This window comes from Montipora foliosa, chromosome 9 (genome assembly GCF_036669935.1).
Source record: "Montipora foliosa isolate CH-2021 chromosome 9, ASM3666993v2, whole genome shotgun sequence".
NCBI classification, from domain to species: Eukaryota; Metazoa; Cnidaria; class Anthozoa; order Scleractinia; family Acroporidae; genus Montipora; species Montipora foliosa.
Window position 1 is genome coordinate 40635096 of NC_090877.1, and position 17500 is coordinate 40652595.

Below are 17500 nucleotides of genomic sequence, written 5' to 3' on the forward strand. Positions count from 1 at the left end.
TCGAGCCAGGATCCGAGCCAGGATCCGAGCCAGGATCCGAGCCAGGATCCGAGCTAGGATCCGAGCCAGGATTCGAGACCTAACCTTACCTAACCGAGACCTACCCTAACCCTAACTAGACCTAACTAGACTAGAACCAACCTAAATAGACCTAACCTAACCGATTCGAGACCTAACTTAACCGAGAGATTCGAGAATAAATAGCGGAGAAAGCTCATCTTAGCTCGAATCCTGGCTGGAATCCTGGCTCGGATCCTAGCTCGAATCCTGGCTCGAAGTTTAGGTATCCTCGAGATATGATTTTTTCCACAAGGTCTTCGGAACGCTTTGGAAATAAACATCTCGCAAGTGACTTGCCGACGCGTGCGAAACAAAGAATTTTTCCTTGAAGTGAAAAATAACCAAACGTGAGCAGCGCGCCATAGAAACTTTGATAAACAATTTTTTGTCAAGGAAAGAGCATTTTAGCGTTTTTGCACCTAAAGGTTTGTTCGAAATTTCGCTCACACAAACAAAGTGTTGGAGATTTCGTTTGAAATTTCGAACGAAATTTCGCTCCCACTAACGAAATTTCGAACGAATTTTGCCACCTTCAGCGAGTTTGCCAAGTGAAATTTCGCACATCTGCACGAAATTTTGTTAATGGTGAAACAATAGAGGCCAGCGAAATTTCGCCAAAAATTCGTTCTCCTCGAAATTTCGCAGATTTACGTAGAATTTCGTAGAACTTCGTCGAAATTCGACGAAATTCGCTATCATTACTTTTGCACAGTACTGTACATTACACTCTATTCAGTTAACTCTGTTTAATTAACTCAGATTGCAATTACAAAATTAGACACACTGAAATTTTACTGTAACTTGTTTTTATTTTGTGGCAGTTGAGGTACAGTAGTTGCTTGACAACAGATAAAAATGTTGATAGTCTTCTATGATCAATGTTTTTTTTAGTCATTAGAGTATTACGGAGAATGGCTGGTTTATCCAACAAACACAGTTTTCACCAAGATTCTTAAAGGTAAAGTATGTCTCTTTTAATGGTAATGAAATTTGGTAATAATAATAATTCCTAAATATTGTTGTAAAGATCCTTGTAGGCCTGTAAGATTGTTTAACAAAATATTTGCTGTAGGCGAGGTGAATAATGTTATTGTTTTTCAGTATTACGCAGGTGATTATTTGAAAAACATATGCATTGTCTTGAAAACGTTAATAATGATATTATTAATTTCTTTGTCTGTAACCTCGCAAAACCACTTGCAGCCATTTTGGAAAAAAAAAAAAAACGCTCAGGTGATTATTGTGTAATAATCACCTCAAGAACAACCAATCAGTGCAGAGAATTTTCAATAATCACCTATGTAATTATGCTATTTTTTTTTTTAATTGCTGAATCTTTCAGGCATCCATGACCCTCAGATTATTGGAGACAAAGCCAAATGGTTTACAAATAGTTTGGAACCTGTCGTTTACCAAGTGTTTGACTCTGATTCCAAGATATTCAAAGAACCTTGGATCGACGTGGACTATGAGCCCAGTCTGATTTTTGATGAGGATGAAGTGACGCCTAACAATGATGAAGACGATGACAGCAGTAGCTGTCACAGTTCGGTTGGTGACCTTGTTCAGAAAATGATCAGTGGTGGCATCAATGGTTCAACTCCTGCTGGACCTCACCTTCTGCCCTTTGCACCTGTCAGAGCTTCGTCCCCTATGCCAGATGTACAAGCTTCCTTCAGTTTACCTGGCGTTCCAGTAGTAAAGGGAAACTCGCTGGATGTTCAAAGCATTCGTAGCATCAGAGGGAGCCTGACATACAAAGCGTAAGTTTCAGAGTGTATAGTACTTTGTACATGAAGCTCGATATGACATGTTGCTCAAGTGCAACTTTATTTGTACAATCAGATCCTTACATTGCTAAATAAATTTGCTTTTGAAAATTCATCAGACAATTGATGCAAACAGTATTTTTATGCCTGCAGTAATTTCTGTGCAGCATTTACACAGGATAAAAAGCATTTAACAAGTGGAATTGTAGGGTTGGGACCTGCACAAATGATTTCCCTGGGTTAAAAATCTAAACTGTATTTAATTTTTTATCATGAAGTGTTTTTAATGGTACACAAACATTGTGGTCATTTCTGATCATTTCATATTTTGCATGACACGAGTTTTATTCTCCATTCCATGTTCATTGTGGTTTTGTCAAGACCATTAATTTTTTGACGAGAAGACCAAAAATTAATAACAAGTGTACTGTCATCTCTTGAGAGGGAACCATTTTCATGTCAGTTGTCATTCCTTGTTTACATGTATGTGATCGTAGCACAGTTTATTTTAAACTCAAGTTAATGCTCTACATTGTAGTACAAGCAGTTGATATTAACCTGTGGTGTTTTAACTCATACTAATAGGTGATAATAATGAACTTTTTAATATAAACAGCAATGAACTACCAACTGAGCTTTAACACGAAAACATGATATCTTCACACCTGAAGATAGCATGTTATTTTCACACACGATATGATCACTGTTGCTATGGTTACATATGAAAATCGCGCCGTTCCATGCCTTTCGTGAAATGATAACAGAATATTACACAGCCACTTGGAGATACAAAATTTCTCTTCCCTTGTTGAAAAATATTTCCCGAGTGAGCGCAGCGAACGAGTGAAATATTTTTCAACACTCAAAGAGAAATTTGGTATCTCTGCCTGGCCATGTAATATCCTCTATTTATTTAGTACTGAGGCACTACTTGTAATGGGGACACTTTGCATGTATATTTAATCAACTTGCCATCATAGGTTGATTTTTGAGGATCATACAGTGTACATGTACTGTAGGTTGGTTTTTGCTGAGGGGGGAAAACTGGAGTACCTGTAGAAAAACCTCTTGGAGCAGAGTATAGGATCAAAAAACTCAACTCTCACATGAATTGAGAAGTCTGAGAATCAAACCCGGACCTCATTGGTGGGAAGCGAGTGCTCTCAACACTGTGCCAGCACAGCTCCTTTGGTATAACATTTATGGCGAAGTTATAGTAATGACTTGAGAGAATTGACACTGGTATGAGAATCTGTGAGGTGTCATGTACATTGTAAATAGCTCTTGGTTGGTGAATAGCCTTCAGAACACAGCTAAGGAGAATTTGTTCTTTTAATGTGTAGGCATGAGCCATCTGATTCAGGAATGCCAGATTCAGCTACCTGCTCACTCAGCAGTGGTGACTCCTGTTCTATTCAGGATGACGACAGTGAAGATTTCTCATATTCTGTGTCTAATCCACCCACTCCCAGACCTCTCAGGAAGATCACATCAGACACAGATAGCGAGAACACATTTGTGACGGCAACATCTTCTCGGTCTGGCTCTTCAGCGCATACCACATTGCCTGACAAACAAAACAGTATGTTTGTGAACAGCACTGAAGCTGTCTTAGGTAAGGTTGTAACCTTTGGTGCTTATGGTGCTTAGCCCATTGACTCCCAGGGGTTCCCCATTGACAAGTAAAATCGTCTGGCGTTAGGCAGAGTGCGTTTGATTGACCGTATTCCGGAATAGGAATACATGGAATAATTATAAATTAGGAATCCTTTGTTTTTACGGAGATTCACACTAAAATTGTCAAACATTAATTTTGCCAAAATGATATTTTAAACATATTTTTATTATTCTTGCTGCTTCGAAACGCGCCAAACATAGTACGGTTTCAATCATCACTCCACATATTCTTATTCTGGAATAGGGTCAATCAAACGCTTTTTTGTCTGGCCGGTTTGGCGATTTTAGTATTTTTTTCGTGTGATACTTGCGTGACATGAAAACCAAGAATAAATAACTTCTGCATACAGTCTATCAAAATTAATCAGTGAATGAAATAAAATGTGTACTCTATGTTTGAATTGTGAGTTTTAGATGAAAGTCATCCTTGCACTTAGCTGCCCACTGAGTGGCTTCATAGCCCAGTTGGTAGAGCATTGCACCAGCATGTCAGCGGTTTTACAGTTGTGTGCTTAGTTACCTAGCCTTTGAATGAAAGTGAGGCTGGAGGTGACCTTGCTTTGATAGAAGCCTCACAGCTTTTCTTATGTAGATTCCTACTTATTAGCATGACAACAACATCATTAACCTAAGAAAAGCAGTGAGGTTTCTATCAAAGCAAGGTCACCTCCAGCCTCACTTTCATTCAAAGGCCAGGTAACTAAGCACACAACTGTAAAATGGTCTATTGTCCAGACAGATGTGAGGATCAACATTAATTAGATAGGTTTAGCTTAGATTGGAAATTACTTATTTCAACAAAGTATGCCAAATAAGGTTTTTATTAATCTTACATTTTTTTTACAGGCTTGTGGAATAGTTTTAAAAAATCCACCATCAGTGTAACAAAACCAGCACAGCAAGAAATTTCTGAGAAACCTGTCTTGAATGGCTTTGCAAAGAAAATTCCAACCAATCCAGTTCCGAACAAACTATCACTGCAAGAAGAAAAATCCCCTTTCTTTCCCTTTCCTGGTGAGCTTTCTTTTTCATTACTTGACCACGCAAGTTTGGCTACCACAAAATTAAGGGCTGTGTGTGAATACACCAAATTGACTAACTCAATGTTGTACTCAATGCAAATCTACCGGGGTTAAGATTTTTTGTGTATTGCATTCGCATTATAATGTAGCATTCACATTTAAAATAATGATATAAAATGGGAAATATGCAAGTCATTTTCATCAAAAAAAAAAAAGTGACCTCTGAGCAAAACATTTGACAGGGTAGAGTCTTCATTTTGTTTGTCATTATTGTTAGGAATTCGACAGAAAGCACCATTGCCAGGAGAGAGAGCACAAGGAAGGCCTTCTCTCGTAAAGCAGACTTCAGCAGAAAAGCAAATTCAAAGGTAAACTGTATTTTTTTTGTTTTCAGGGTTATATAAAGAGTACGGTCCCTTCTGTCTCTGAAAATGTTTTATGTTATTTTTGTCCTTGTAACCAGGCTGGCATAAAACATCAAATGTCAAAGTCTTTCTATTTTAGTTTATTAAGTAATGTTTAAAAACAAGCAGCAGTGTTTTATCGCTATGCCTCATGTTTTTAAACCCTATAAAACATGTGCTGCTAGTTTTTTGAACAGCTTTAAAAACATTTCACAAAAATCGTGTCCCTCGGGAGTCTGAACAAAGGTTCAAATTGTGAAGGGAAAATATCAGCATACAAGAAAAACAAGTGGAGCTTGTAAACAGTATAGTAATTTTAAAAGCATTTTTTTTTTGCCTTCATTCCTTATTCTTTGTTGTCGATGGTTGAAGAAGGTTGGTTAAAAATGCTGGGTACATGTAAGAGAAAGTTCAGAGAAGTGAAAACGGCCAATGAAGAAAAAGCACTGCTGGAAATACCCACTCCAAAATCAACACGATATGTCACAAAATGGTCTTTTAATATTTCCGCACTATGTATAATACAATACCTACAGTACATACAAAAATTTGGTTTTATCAACATAGTTGATAATGTAAATTGGCCACCGTACAGAGATTCTAATTAAAAGATAGAGAGACAGAGATTCACAACAGACAGAGATTGACATTCAAAGACAGAGATTCACATTTCCTTAAATTTACAATTTTTAACTCTTTTATTATTTACAAATATTACACATGAAATTTGCAATTGCATTTTACACCTAATGTACCTTATATATAAGGACATCATCAACACATAACACACAACATAATCAAACAAAATGTAACAAATTGATGTCAGTTTTTCATGCATCTCCTGTTATTGATCATGAATTTTGTCATAACATTGTCAAAGTAGCTGTGCAATGTTATGACGAAATTTATTGTCAATAACAGGACAGACGCATGAAAAACTGACATCAATCTGATTTTTACAATAACAAAAAGGCAGAGGGGTCAAAATTAAGTCAAAACACAAGAAGAACGAGAGACAAAAATGCGAGAAACACGCAAACACGCGAGAGTTTTGCAGTCATTGTAAAAAAATAAATACACACATAAGACAAAACAACAACAAAACAGATGGCAGAAGGAGAACTACAGTAAGACACACAGATCTATACACAATTTCATGTGTTCAGTATGTGAATTGTTCAGGCAACAAGTGTATTTTTTGGTAGGATCAACTGAGTTGATAAAAATATTTGACCACGTAAGGGCTCATGCATGTTACAGGGCTGTGCATCTTACCGTTGCCAGTTAAGAAAAGTTTGACATCTTTTTACCATGAGTAATGCATTTGATGTTTACTGTAATAACATTATTTTATGTCATCTGAGTGGCCCATTTTCAATTTTCTATTTGAACAAGAAACTTTTATCGGAAATCTATGACAAGTTCTATTTCTTGGAAATCACCTTAACTGTCAGGCCTCTGCAGAAGTTCAAAGTTCGCCTTTAGGCTGACATTGAAGGAAAACCAGAGCCTGTCTTTTACAATGCAATGTTATTAGGCAGATGGATAACAAGTACCTTAACATGTTTTTGGCCTTGCTTCTCAGTGAAAATCAGCAATTTTTGAAGGAAGTCATTCACGGCGTCATGAAGGGAGATGGCGTAGGTTGGCTTGCATCAAAAAGACTTCGCAGGCTGATGTGTGATGAGCCTCTGAGAGTTATGGTGGCCAGTCGTCTTTACAGTGTCCCATCTGCTGATAAAAGCTCAGATGCTGTAGATGACATGGTAAGCAGAATCAGGAATTCACAACTATTAATATTATTTAAATAAGATTATTAAATTGACACCATCCTATTAATTTTTTGTAGGGATATAACTGTATGCTTTGCATGCATCAGGTGATCAATTTTTGGGATGTGTCAAGTTATGCTCATTGATAAGCAATCATATTTTTATTTCAGCACTGTAATTTGTGTTTGAAGAGTTTTGTTTCTGTTTTGCACATTCAGTTATGTTTGTATGTATTATGTTGTCTCTATGTGCTTTTATGTGCTGGGAAATGTATTTTAGAAATATAACTTTTTATCACTTAAGGAAGGTCAGAATCTGACTGTGCCAAAGAGGCAGGTCTTAAATACTGGTCACTCATTCTGCAGGTCAAAACTAGGGCTCCCTTCTACACTGATGAACAACTAAGCCAAACGTTTCCCCTATATCTAAAACACGTTTGTATAGTCATTAGAGCTGGGGACACTCTGGGTGTTGTTATTTTTTGTTAACACAGTGACGTGTACACTTACATGTACCAGTGACCCTGTGATCTGTGTTTTAGACCCTCCAATGCAAAAGTATTGCTGGTACAGTATGCATTGGCTGTTTTACCCTGCCCTGCCCTGAAGTTTGTAGGTTTTGTTAGTCTGCTCTAAATTTTGCAATGAGTGGAAGAAATGACCACAAAACAAACTGGTACCACCAATTGCAACAATGGCTACAAATAGGTACAAATAGTACTGCTATGGGACCACCTAGCCATGTTTTGATCTTTGGAAATGGAGGCTTCTGATTGGTGGTTTTAAATTTGTAATGACATGCATTGTGGTCTGATTGGTGGAAAGAAAAATGTATAACTGTGGCTAGATGGTCCCATAGTACATTTGACCAGCCATTGTGATCCCCCATTATTGCAATGCTATGGTAACCATACATGTTTATTTTCAATTTGTATTTTGTTTGTAATTTTCAAGTTTTACTTCTTGTTGCACAGCTCATCAGTAGCATAATTCCTCCATCCCTCCTCATGGCACAGTATAAACAAGTGCAAAGTGGGTTCTCTAAGACAAGTGTAGACTCAAAACAAGACACGAATAATGTTGTTAGTACCTGCAATCTGATTTCTCTCTCATTTAAAGTATTGAAAGTCATAATGTCAACGTCCCGTAAATTTCAAATCCAAACAAACATAATTTAAGACCTTAACATTTACTAAGGGACTAATGATGGGTGACTAATGGTAACCAACGCTTATGACCATTTAACAAATAAATAAGCATTCATTTGTGTATGTTTTCCTGTGCAAGGTCACAGTTCTTTTTTAAGGCCTGTTAGATACTGCAATTTTTGCCTGTGACTGCTGTGTTAAATTGCTTTAGCGCATGATGCTTGGTCTGTACATACAACTATTGATAACGAATTGTACATACTATGGTAACCAGAGTTTAAAAAAAAGTTTGTGAAAGTTGCTTTGGTTTTTTTGTGTTTTCAGTTGTTCAAAAGATGCTGTTGTCCTGCGTCAGACAATGCAATTTGTGTCTTTTTATGCTGGCATAAACGTGTTGCAGGCGGCAGTCATCTTAATTCAAATTGTACTATCTAAATGGCCTTTTGAGTTACTTTAAAAATACTTTTTCCTTTGCCATTTACAACATCTATTTTGCTAATTCTGACTCCTAAAAGGCCTCTGTCATCTTTTCTTCTGGTTTGCTTCTTGCTTTTGTGACACTTTTTCTTTTGGAAGTCTCTTTCATAATGTGGGTTTTTTTTCTGCTTTTATTCTCAGTTGTTTTGTGGTTGCAATTTTGTTTTGCATTTTAACTCTGAAATGTGGCTGTAATATTTTTTTTTGCATTTTGTTCTGCTGTTTTTGCATACTTTTTTGCTGCAGCGCAGAGTCTCTTTCGATCTTCCTAGATAAGTCAGGAAGAGGAAAGAAGACTCTACCAGCCACTTACACATTTCGTAATGAGCATGTGTTTAAAATTAAATTGTATTCAGTGTCAGTCACGTGTGACCAGTAACCATGAAAACACAAACGAACACAAACAGTTATTTTTGAACAAGTCTGGAAAACACATGATAACCAAGAAATCATTTCATTGGAAACTCAAGATAGTTCATACTTTTAAATTGCTATTCATTTTTTACTGAAAAATTTATAGGTTTCTGACAGACTAGTTCTGTAACTGACATACAGTTGAAATACTCATGGGAATTTAGACAGTTAAAAATTGCCACATTTTTGTAAATTTTAAAAGATATTGATGACTCGTGGTGATTGATCATGTGCAAAAATTTTAAAAACAGGTTTGACAAGTCATTTCTTTGGATGAGTGGCAAATCAAAGAGTGTCAAGGCGGCTGGCAGTGTCTTTTTTCCTTTTCCCAACTTATCTAGGAAGATCGCAAGAGACTCTGCTCGTAGGGTAGCATACTTTGTGAAGAGCATCTTTAATCTTACCCTTTTTGTTTTTTAAATGTAAAATAATCTCAATTTTGGGCAAGACTAACTCGTAAACACTTTTTTTGTTTATATGAAATTTAAGTAAAATGTACCTTCAATATGTAAAGAAAGGATTAAATTTTAAAATGAAACATGTCAAGAAATGAAAGAAGTTTGAGTGAGCATAAAATGAAGGGATATGGAATGGTCCAGAAAAAAGATTTTGTGTAATCTTAATCAATAGCCCTTTTCATGCTTAGTTTTTCTCATTAATTTTGCATTACCATGTAGTCTAGCATGTATGTGAGGCATTTCGGGCTATTTTGTAGTTTTAACCCGAAATTGCCTTGCACCCACGTTAGATTACATTGTAATGCAAATGAGAAAAACTAATCGTGAAAAGGGCTATTATCATTGCTTTCCTTGGATAGTCCATTTTTTAGTGGTGCACTTTGTTAGCCACGAAATTGTCAGGAATGCAAAATAGCCCTTGTTTTTATACAGACCATTATAATTTTATTACAATCTTGAGTGGTTTGTATTAACGCAAGAAATGCTGTAATGTGTGTACCAAGGCTAGGTTGCCTCCAGTCTCCCTTCATTTCTATGCCCACTAAGTAAAAAAGCTGTAAAAGAGCTCATCCTTTGTTTTCATACGATTTTGCAGTTGGCAAGTTGAGGTCCCAAATTATCCCTCTGGGAATTCAACTCATATTGCATACAAGCATTTTTTATTGTTTCAATCAAAAAATTTAACCTTGATCGTGTGAGTGAAAACTAAGAAATCTCACTCAACAATCAGAAGCAGTATTTTTGCTTGTGGCATGCAAAAGACAGAATTTACCTTTCTGGATTCCTAAAGCGCATAGTTGCTCTGCTTTTTGGAATGTTACTAAGCTGCCTATCCACTGTATCGTACTTGCCACAGCCTAAACTCTGGTGGAACACCTTGTCTTCGCTCTCTCTTGGATGGTCTGCACCGTCTTCTTCCTCTTCTACTTGGAGCACTGGGACTGACTCAACCCAGTCTCCTCTTCCTGAGGCTAAGGTAGGTGACCATTCTCCTTGCTCGGTCACCGTGACAACATAAAAAGTTTCCATATCCAAAGTAAAACATTGTTAAATTATGTGGATAGTAATTTGTCCGACTTAAAAAGATGATTTTTCATGTAAGTATCAAGTATAATCAACCTTTAAAATGAACTATAAACTCTGCGAGTCGAGTTTAAGGTATCTGCACTCGCAAGTGTCAAACTTCTTTTTGTTGCCTGTAAATGCCTCGAAAGAGAATTGATGGTTGCGCCATCTCCAGGCCACAGGTCATCCTTAACGTTTCTTTTACTGGTCAAAAGATTTGAAGTGCCAATGTGACCAAAAAATCAATTCCTATTTTTCTTTGGATTTCAAAGCTATGTTAGCTAAACACTAAGGGACCAAAATTTTAAGCCTCGATTTAAAAAAGACACTTGTTTATTTCAACTGGAATTTTCCTATTTAATGGTCCGCCATTACTTACTCTAAGATCTTGAGAGAGCTGCATCGAGGAGAAAATAACGTCAAAGGCTCACTAGTTTAAGAATTCAATGCGTTTTTACGCTGCAGAATTAATATGCAGCACGGGAGTTTTGGGCTTTCAGACTTTTAAACTCGCGTCTTGCATATAACTTGCTGAAATTTTAAGCTAGTGAGCTTTTAACGTCAGGATCCAACCCTGTGAGGTCCAATCGGTAAGTTTTGAACGTGAGTAATGGCGGACCATGAAATCCAAAACTTACACTCAAAGTAAGCGGCCTTTGGATAAAAATCAAAGGTCTGTGCTGTCACATTGGTTAAGCGATTCTAGCTATTGATTAACTCTGACCTTGGGCTTTAAAAACTATTGTCTAGGCCTAAGGGTGACACCAGGAAAGGTGACAGGTGTTAAGATTAGACCTGTCTCAGGGGGTTGTATGGGTGAGGCAATATTCCTTTTGACCAGTGTTTAATCTGCGTGCAAATCAAGAGCGCAATTTTAAAAAGAGTCCTTATTAAGCTTGGAAAAGATGACGCAGGTTAGATGGCTAGATGTTATCAATACTTCAACAGATTATATGTTGAAAAATGAAGACAACCAAGAGAAATACATGGATGATTTTGATTCTTTTCCTCTTTGAAAGAGTATTGAAATAATGGCCAGACCCGGTAAGAAAAAAACTACATTACTCGAGGGCCTCGGTCCATTGGGCCCTACCCCTTACAACAAATCAGTCCGTGAAATTATTAGCGGTGTAGAGCTATGTGCTCTGTTATTAATTTCAAGTCCTGGATAGGCCTGCTTTTAGTCGCACTCACAACGTTTTTTATTCCTTCAGCGAGTCTCTCGCAATGTCTTCAGAGGAATGTTGGAAGTTCTAAAGGCAGCAGTTTATGGATTGGAGGTCAGTGTGGAGAATGAGGGCATCGGAGGGATCGCATCTGCATTCCAATTTCTTGAAATTGCGCATACTCACTATCATGGACGAGACATAAGGGAGCAATCATCAAAACTCCGTGATGATGACGAGATGTCGGTTATTTCCAACGCCGATAGCACCATTTCCAACCTGTCAGATCATTCACGTGACATGTCGGCTGTTCACTCCTGGGTTGCAGAAACAGGTCTGTCCATGAACTAAGAACAATCGATCAAATCGGCTAACTCGATGTTGTACCCAATTCAAACCCTGCAGTCTAAGCACCCATTTCAAATTGCGCTGAAAAACAGTATTTCAGTCGAACCACCCATTTTAAAACGGTTAGCTTTCAATAACTGCGTGACTTTGCCGGTCAAGGTTAGGGTTAGAACTTGTAGTAATCATAATTTATTGCCGTGAGAAGCAACTTTCTGCTCTAATTGGTAGGTTACAAAGTCTCTTTTTCATTCAATTATCCAGACTGATTACATGAAAAAAGTTCTAATTTTTACATCAACGATGAGTAAAACAACTTACAAAACAATTTTATTCGAAACTCGTATTTCCAAATCAAGATAATACCAGGGTTTGTGCTCTGGTAAAAGCTCTCCCCTGAAGTGTTTATCACATGTGAGTTGAGGGTGTTGGTTCTCTTCTCTACTTGGAGAGATTTTTTCTCTGTGTGCTCCTCTCTGCCCTTCTCATTAGAGTGGTTTTCATTTGAGTGTCGAAAGTAATTAGCGAATTGCTTTGGTTTTGCATTACTTCACTCAATGATTGGTTCAAAGTTGTCGCGCCAGTTTTTCAACCAATCAGAAGTGAAACCAAAACCAATCGTGGCTCACGCTTGCACATTTTCCCGCGCTTTGTGTCGGCTACGTGTAATTACTTCGAGTTTTAATTGGTTTACTTGATTGTCTCCGTCCTTTTTGATTGGCCAAAGTAATTACTTTGGTTTTGGTTTTACAACCCTCGATTGAAACTCGCTTTATTAAGCGAACACATGTACTTGATTTTGTTATTAGAGAATTTGTCCTTTTCAATAATACCGGGGACTTCATTCGTTTTGTGTCAGCATCCAATAGGGCCCTAGTTTGCCTGTGAGTAACAGCTACTGGTGTGAACGATATTTTTTCCCACACCAAAACCATCTCATTTAATGAAACATTTGGAATTTTATCCCTCTCGTTCAATAAACATAATCCAGCTTTTGAACAAATGGGTCCTCAACATTGTAGATTTTTTTGGAGATTTAGCCGTTCGCTTGTATAACAGACAGTTGTTAGACACCTTATGAGTTAACCATCGTGTTGGCTCTTTCAGGAAAGAGACACGTTCTGTTGAATGGCAAAGGTGATACAGATAGTGGACACGGTGACATGAGCGACGCAAGCGGTGAAATTGAGACAGTCATGTCAGGGGTGTCACACGCCACAGGGGATCCACGCGAGCGTGTCTCTCGCTCCAACAGCGATTTTGCCGCACCATTGAGTCAGAGAGAATATGCAGGATTGAGGGACAAGGTTACCAGGAGTAGATCCGTCGACCCAACGAGAATTCGGGTATGTCTGCTGTATTGTATATTTATGACCCTCCACGGGATTTCGTGGAATTAGGTGAACGCATGCACGCAGCACGCTCGCACAATACAACAAAAGAACTCGCTAACATTGCAGCGGCGTGCGAACTTCCAGGCTCATTAGCAGTGGGGCCATTGTTTTAGTTCCCATGATTGAAACAATGGAATGTTTCAAGATCTTAGCGTACGTTTGCACGCTTTAACACGATGACCTCGTGTCAGTATTTATCGCACGCTTTTCGGATGTCACAGAGCGTTGCGTGACATCCAAAAAGACGGCTGCGAAGAAGACGACCAATAAACCGTTGCTGAATGTTAAAGTCCATGGTATCATTAGACATCTCAGAAAATTTGAGCCCAATGTGCCACTGAAATATTCACTTCCGGTTGCCGTTCGTCGCTTAAAAGCGTCGTGTGCTTAAGCTCATCTCCTTACTATTCACCTTTGAACAAAGGGAGAAAGCTCGACTGGATATTTACCTCCCTAATATCCACCTCCACTTCGGTGAATAATTGTTTATTGTAGTAATTAATGAGTGTGTAAGTCAGATTTTCTCGCCATTGATTCTAGGAGATGGCAAGAGCGAGTAGAGAAAAGGAACTGCGGCAAGAACGCTGTAGAAGCCCAGCCATTGCGCACATGAAGTTAAATAACAACGTGTCACGGAAAAACTCATTGGACCGCATTAGTCAAACCTCCTCGTCCGTACCACCGAGTCCATTTCTGAGAAAAAGCAATTTGAATAAAGGTAATAAAATGCTTAAATTTCACTGTTTCTTGAAGATCTTTATTTTGGCATTTATATTTAGGGAAGGGAAAGAACGAGCGGTTTTTTATATATAGTTGGAAAAGGGAATTCGGTCGTTTCGCCCTCACTGAGTGGAAGTCCTTGTGGTCGATTCGCACCCGTGTTTTTTTGCAAAACGTCTAACGCCTGTTTGTACTCAACAGGAGTTTAAACTTGCGCTGAGAATCATGCGACGTTCATGCATGATATAATATGCTTTTATTTTACTGTGAATGATTGCGAATCAAGGAGCTCTGCTGAAGTGTGGCTCTTTTTTATTTCCTCTTTTTGCTTTCTTTATTCGAAGGTTTCCGGTACTACAATGGTGACATCTTTCCTGTGGAAGACGAGGATGGACGGAGAACCACTGGACGGCGATATCTCTTTGAGGGATTGCTGGCGGAGAGGTCATCTTTGTGGGACAACATGGATTTCTGGGAAAGCATCTATCTTGATGCGGTAGCTGCTGAGAGGAATGCGGTGGGAATGGATCAGGGACCAGCCGAAATGATTGACAGGTGTGCAAATGCTGCATTAACTGTCTAAGTTGGGCGTGGCACCGCAGGGGGTGGGAGTAGTGGTGCCAATTTGGTTTGATTTTTCCAAAATAAGACATTTTCAATGAAAGCCCGTTCAAAAATTCAGCGATGTATGGAAACCGCAAATTCGAAGAATGAAGTTGTTTGTTATGTCTGTGATCGATCTTACCCAGCGATGTGTGTATATCCTCCGCGTCCCTTGACTTACTACAGTGGAGCCTGAATATAACGACCCTGTATTAAGCCGCCACCCTCTATTTAGCGGCCAGTTTTCAAAGTCCCAATTTTTCGCTCATACAAACACAGTATTTGTTACCTCTATTTTCGATATTTTCGTTTTGAATATGCTTCACTGTTAAGCTAGAAATTCCAATTTAATTGGCTTGTTCTTCAGCCATGTTATGCAGAATGAATCGCAAACGTATACTCGCAAGAGATTTTCAGGCCATAACCTCCAGCTCTGTTAACTCGCTTGCCCTTTACCGTAACTTTCCCGTTGTTTGTTGGCGGTTTCGAAAATGTTACCTATATTATACCATTAAGTTACAAGTTGGCAACTTTGTTTAAAGTGTTGATCGTTTGAAAGAGTGTTGATTGTCCTATTGTTTCCGTGCATGAAGTGTTTTTGTACGATACGCCTTTAAAATTGACATTAGACCACGTCAGGTGAGTAATTTTTAGTGATCCTGTATTAAGCGGCCAGTTCCTCGAGTCCCGTGGGTGGCCGTTATATACAGGTTCGACTGTATATCTTTCCTACAGGTGAGACCCGTTTGATAAGGCCAAGAGTTCTATTAGCTTTTGGGCAAAATCTTCTTTATGTGATAAGCCAATGAGAGACATTGACATTGTTCTCGTGGATAGTAATCTTGGGTTAGATAAACGTGGTGGTTGCTTCCTAGGCATGTGGATATCATAACATTAACTCAGATTCGATCAACTCGACCCTTGGGGAAGGAAAACAGCTTGTAGCCAACAATACAACACATCAGATCTGCATATCAAGCTCTCCACCTTAATACGCATTGAAGCGCACGCATCTCTACACCACAATCCAGCTTTTATGATGAACCCGGCATTTCACCATTGCTTTGGCCTGTCCTTACATCACTTGTGATTGTTTAAAAAATCCTGCGTTTCATTTTTAGCCAATCGGAGGTGTACGTTTTCCAGTACGCTTTCAGCCAATCGAACATCTTCCCGCCCTTAGGGCCGGCTGCTTGTATTAAATTTGAGCTGTGATTGGCTCATTGAAATGTCAGTCTTTGTTGTGATTGACCAAAGTAACACTCTTTTCACCATAGAACACTATCTCCGCCCATAGCAGATCTAGAATGTGCACTCACATGACTGGACTCTCTCCAGCTGAGATGCACGGTCTTGAATGGCTCGAGTTGAAATCGACATCGGACCATTTAGTGATGTCTTCGCACCACTTTCTTCGTTGGGGCTTCCCTCCTTTTACCAGCAACCATTCCTTTGAGACGTATTTTTGATAAGTGTTTGTTATTCCGCTTGATGTGACCATAAAGTTTCAATGTTCTACTTTTGATTAAAGGAACAGAAATTGTTGGGGTGAATGAAACCAGTTGTCTCCAGAAGAGTTTCTGTACTTAAGCGATCCGTGAGGCGCTTATTTGTCTCCTGATATGAGATTGCTTGGTTGAGAACATTCAATTAAAGACAGCTCTATTTTGCTTGTTTGTGTTTAGGTACAACTCGCTAGGGCCTGCTGAAAGGAAACGCTTAGAGGAGGATGAAGACAGATTGTTGGCCACCATGTTGTACAACTTGGTTGCATTTATGCTTGCGTTGAACGTGGAAAAAGATGCAGTGAAGAAGAAAGTCCGTCGTTTGCTCGGAAAGTCGCACATTGGATTACTGCAAAGCCAACAAGTTAACGACTTGCTTGACAACCTGCAAAGTTTAGTAAGTGAAATGCATGGTAAAATGTTAGGAAAATACCCCAGGGGTGGCGGTATCCCTTGAAAATCCTTCAATAATTTGGTTTTTGGTTTTCCTGCGGCCTAAGGGGGACGCTACTTGTCCCTCCGGCTGGGCAGTGGAAGCCGCATATCACCAGGTCTCAGACTGCGCCTCATGTCCAACACACAGATTTGCTTTCTATGCCCAGAACCGTATCGAGACTTCGTGCACTTAAGGATAAGAGAACTCGCCCACCTTATACTTGTCAAGGTCACTTAAAAATCCTTCAAAGTGCTAAAATTCACGGTAATGGGCATTAATGAGTTCGACTATCAAACAGCCATTTATTTAACATCTTGTACTTGACCTTTGGTTGATAAAAGCTTCAACTAAGCGTTAACTTTCCTTTAAAGACATCTTCCAAGTTGTCTGATTAGCCAGTCACGATTGCAATCAAAGTCGAAGCAAACACGTGCAGCAGGTGTGTCTGTACTCTTCTGATTGGACGAAAAGGTATCGCGAGATTTATGACCAATGGCAAAGCTTTGTAAAGGAAAACAAGGCACCTCCACTTTGCTTCTCTTGACACACCACTTCTAAGCTCCCCAATGGCACAATAAGTTTTTCTCACTCATTTGCATTAGATTCGGCACATGTAAAATGCGACGTTTAAAACGGGCCTAAAGATCAAATGATACTGATTTCATTGAATTTTGAAAGAGGAAGCGATTAATTTGGAAAGAGTTACATTTGGTTTGATCTATTTATGGAACCGATTTATTCCTTTCATTCTAAATGACAAACTACATGAAAGAAACTTACCAGAATCACTATAGAAACTCAAGCTTTCAAGAAATATTTTTGAAAATGCCCTTGTTCTGAAATCTCCACGAACAATATCAGATTCAAGTCAGGTTAAATTGAATTTTAACAGGGAAATTGAACACGTGCGCATAGAAAGACAAAAAGATAAACAAAACGAGAAAATTCTCAAAGCGCCAATAGAATATGTGGGCTTGTATAAGCCAGCTTTTGCTGGCAGGATGTCACCAGTTTGGGATCCTTGAGGTTGGCAGCTTTGGTAATTGTCATTTTATCTTGTGAGCTA

General features: G+C 38.7%; 1 protein-coding gene across 1 annotated transcript in view; it reads left to right on the top strand.

Moving 5' to 3' along the window:
• LOC137971834 (MAP kinase-activating death domain protein-like) overlaps positions 1-17500 on the top strand; it is a 35099-nt gene that overhangs the window by 4252 nt on the left and 13347 nt on the right. Inside the window, exons 2-14 of the mRNA XM_068818586.1 lie at positions 952-1018; positions 1403-1823; positions 3173-3444; positions 4353-4520; positions 4806-4896; positions 6518-6698; positions 7678-7785; positions 10057-10176; positions 11480-11765; positions 12884-13122; positions 13711-13888; positions 14235-14445; positions 16179-16395. Coding sequence (XP_068674687.1) covers positions 952-1018; positions 1403-1823; positions 3173-3444; positions 4353-4520; positions 4806-4896; positions 6518-6698; positions 7678-7785; positions 10057-10176; positions 11480-11765; positions 12884-13122; positions 13711-13888; positions 14235-14445; positions 16179-16395 — 2559 coding nt within the window. The remainder of the gene's footprint in view (positions 1-951; positions 1019-1402; positions 1824-3172; positions 3445-4352; positions 4521-4805; positions 4897-6517; positions 6699-7677; positions 7786-10056; positions 10177-11479; positions 11766-12883; positions 13123-13710; positions 13889-14234; positions 14446-16178; positions 16396-17500) is intronic.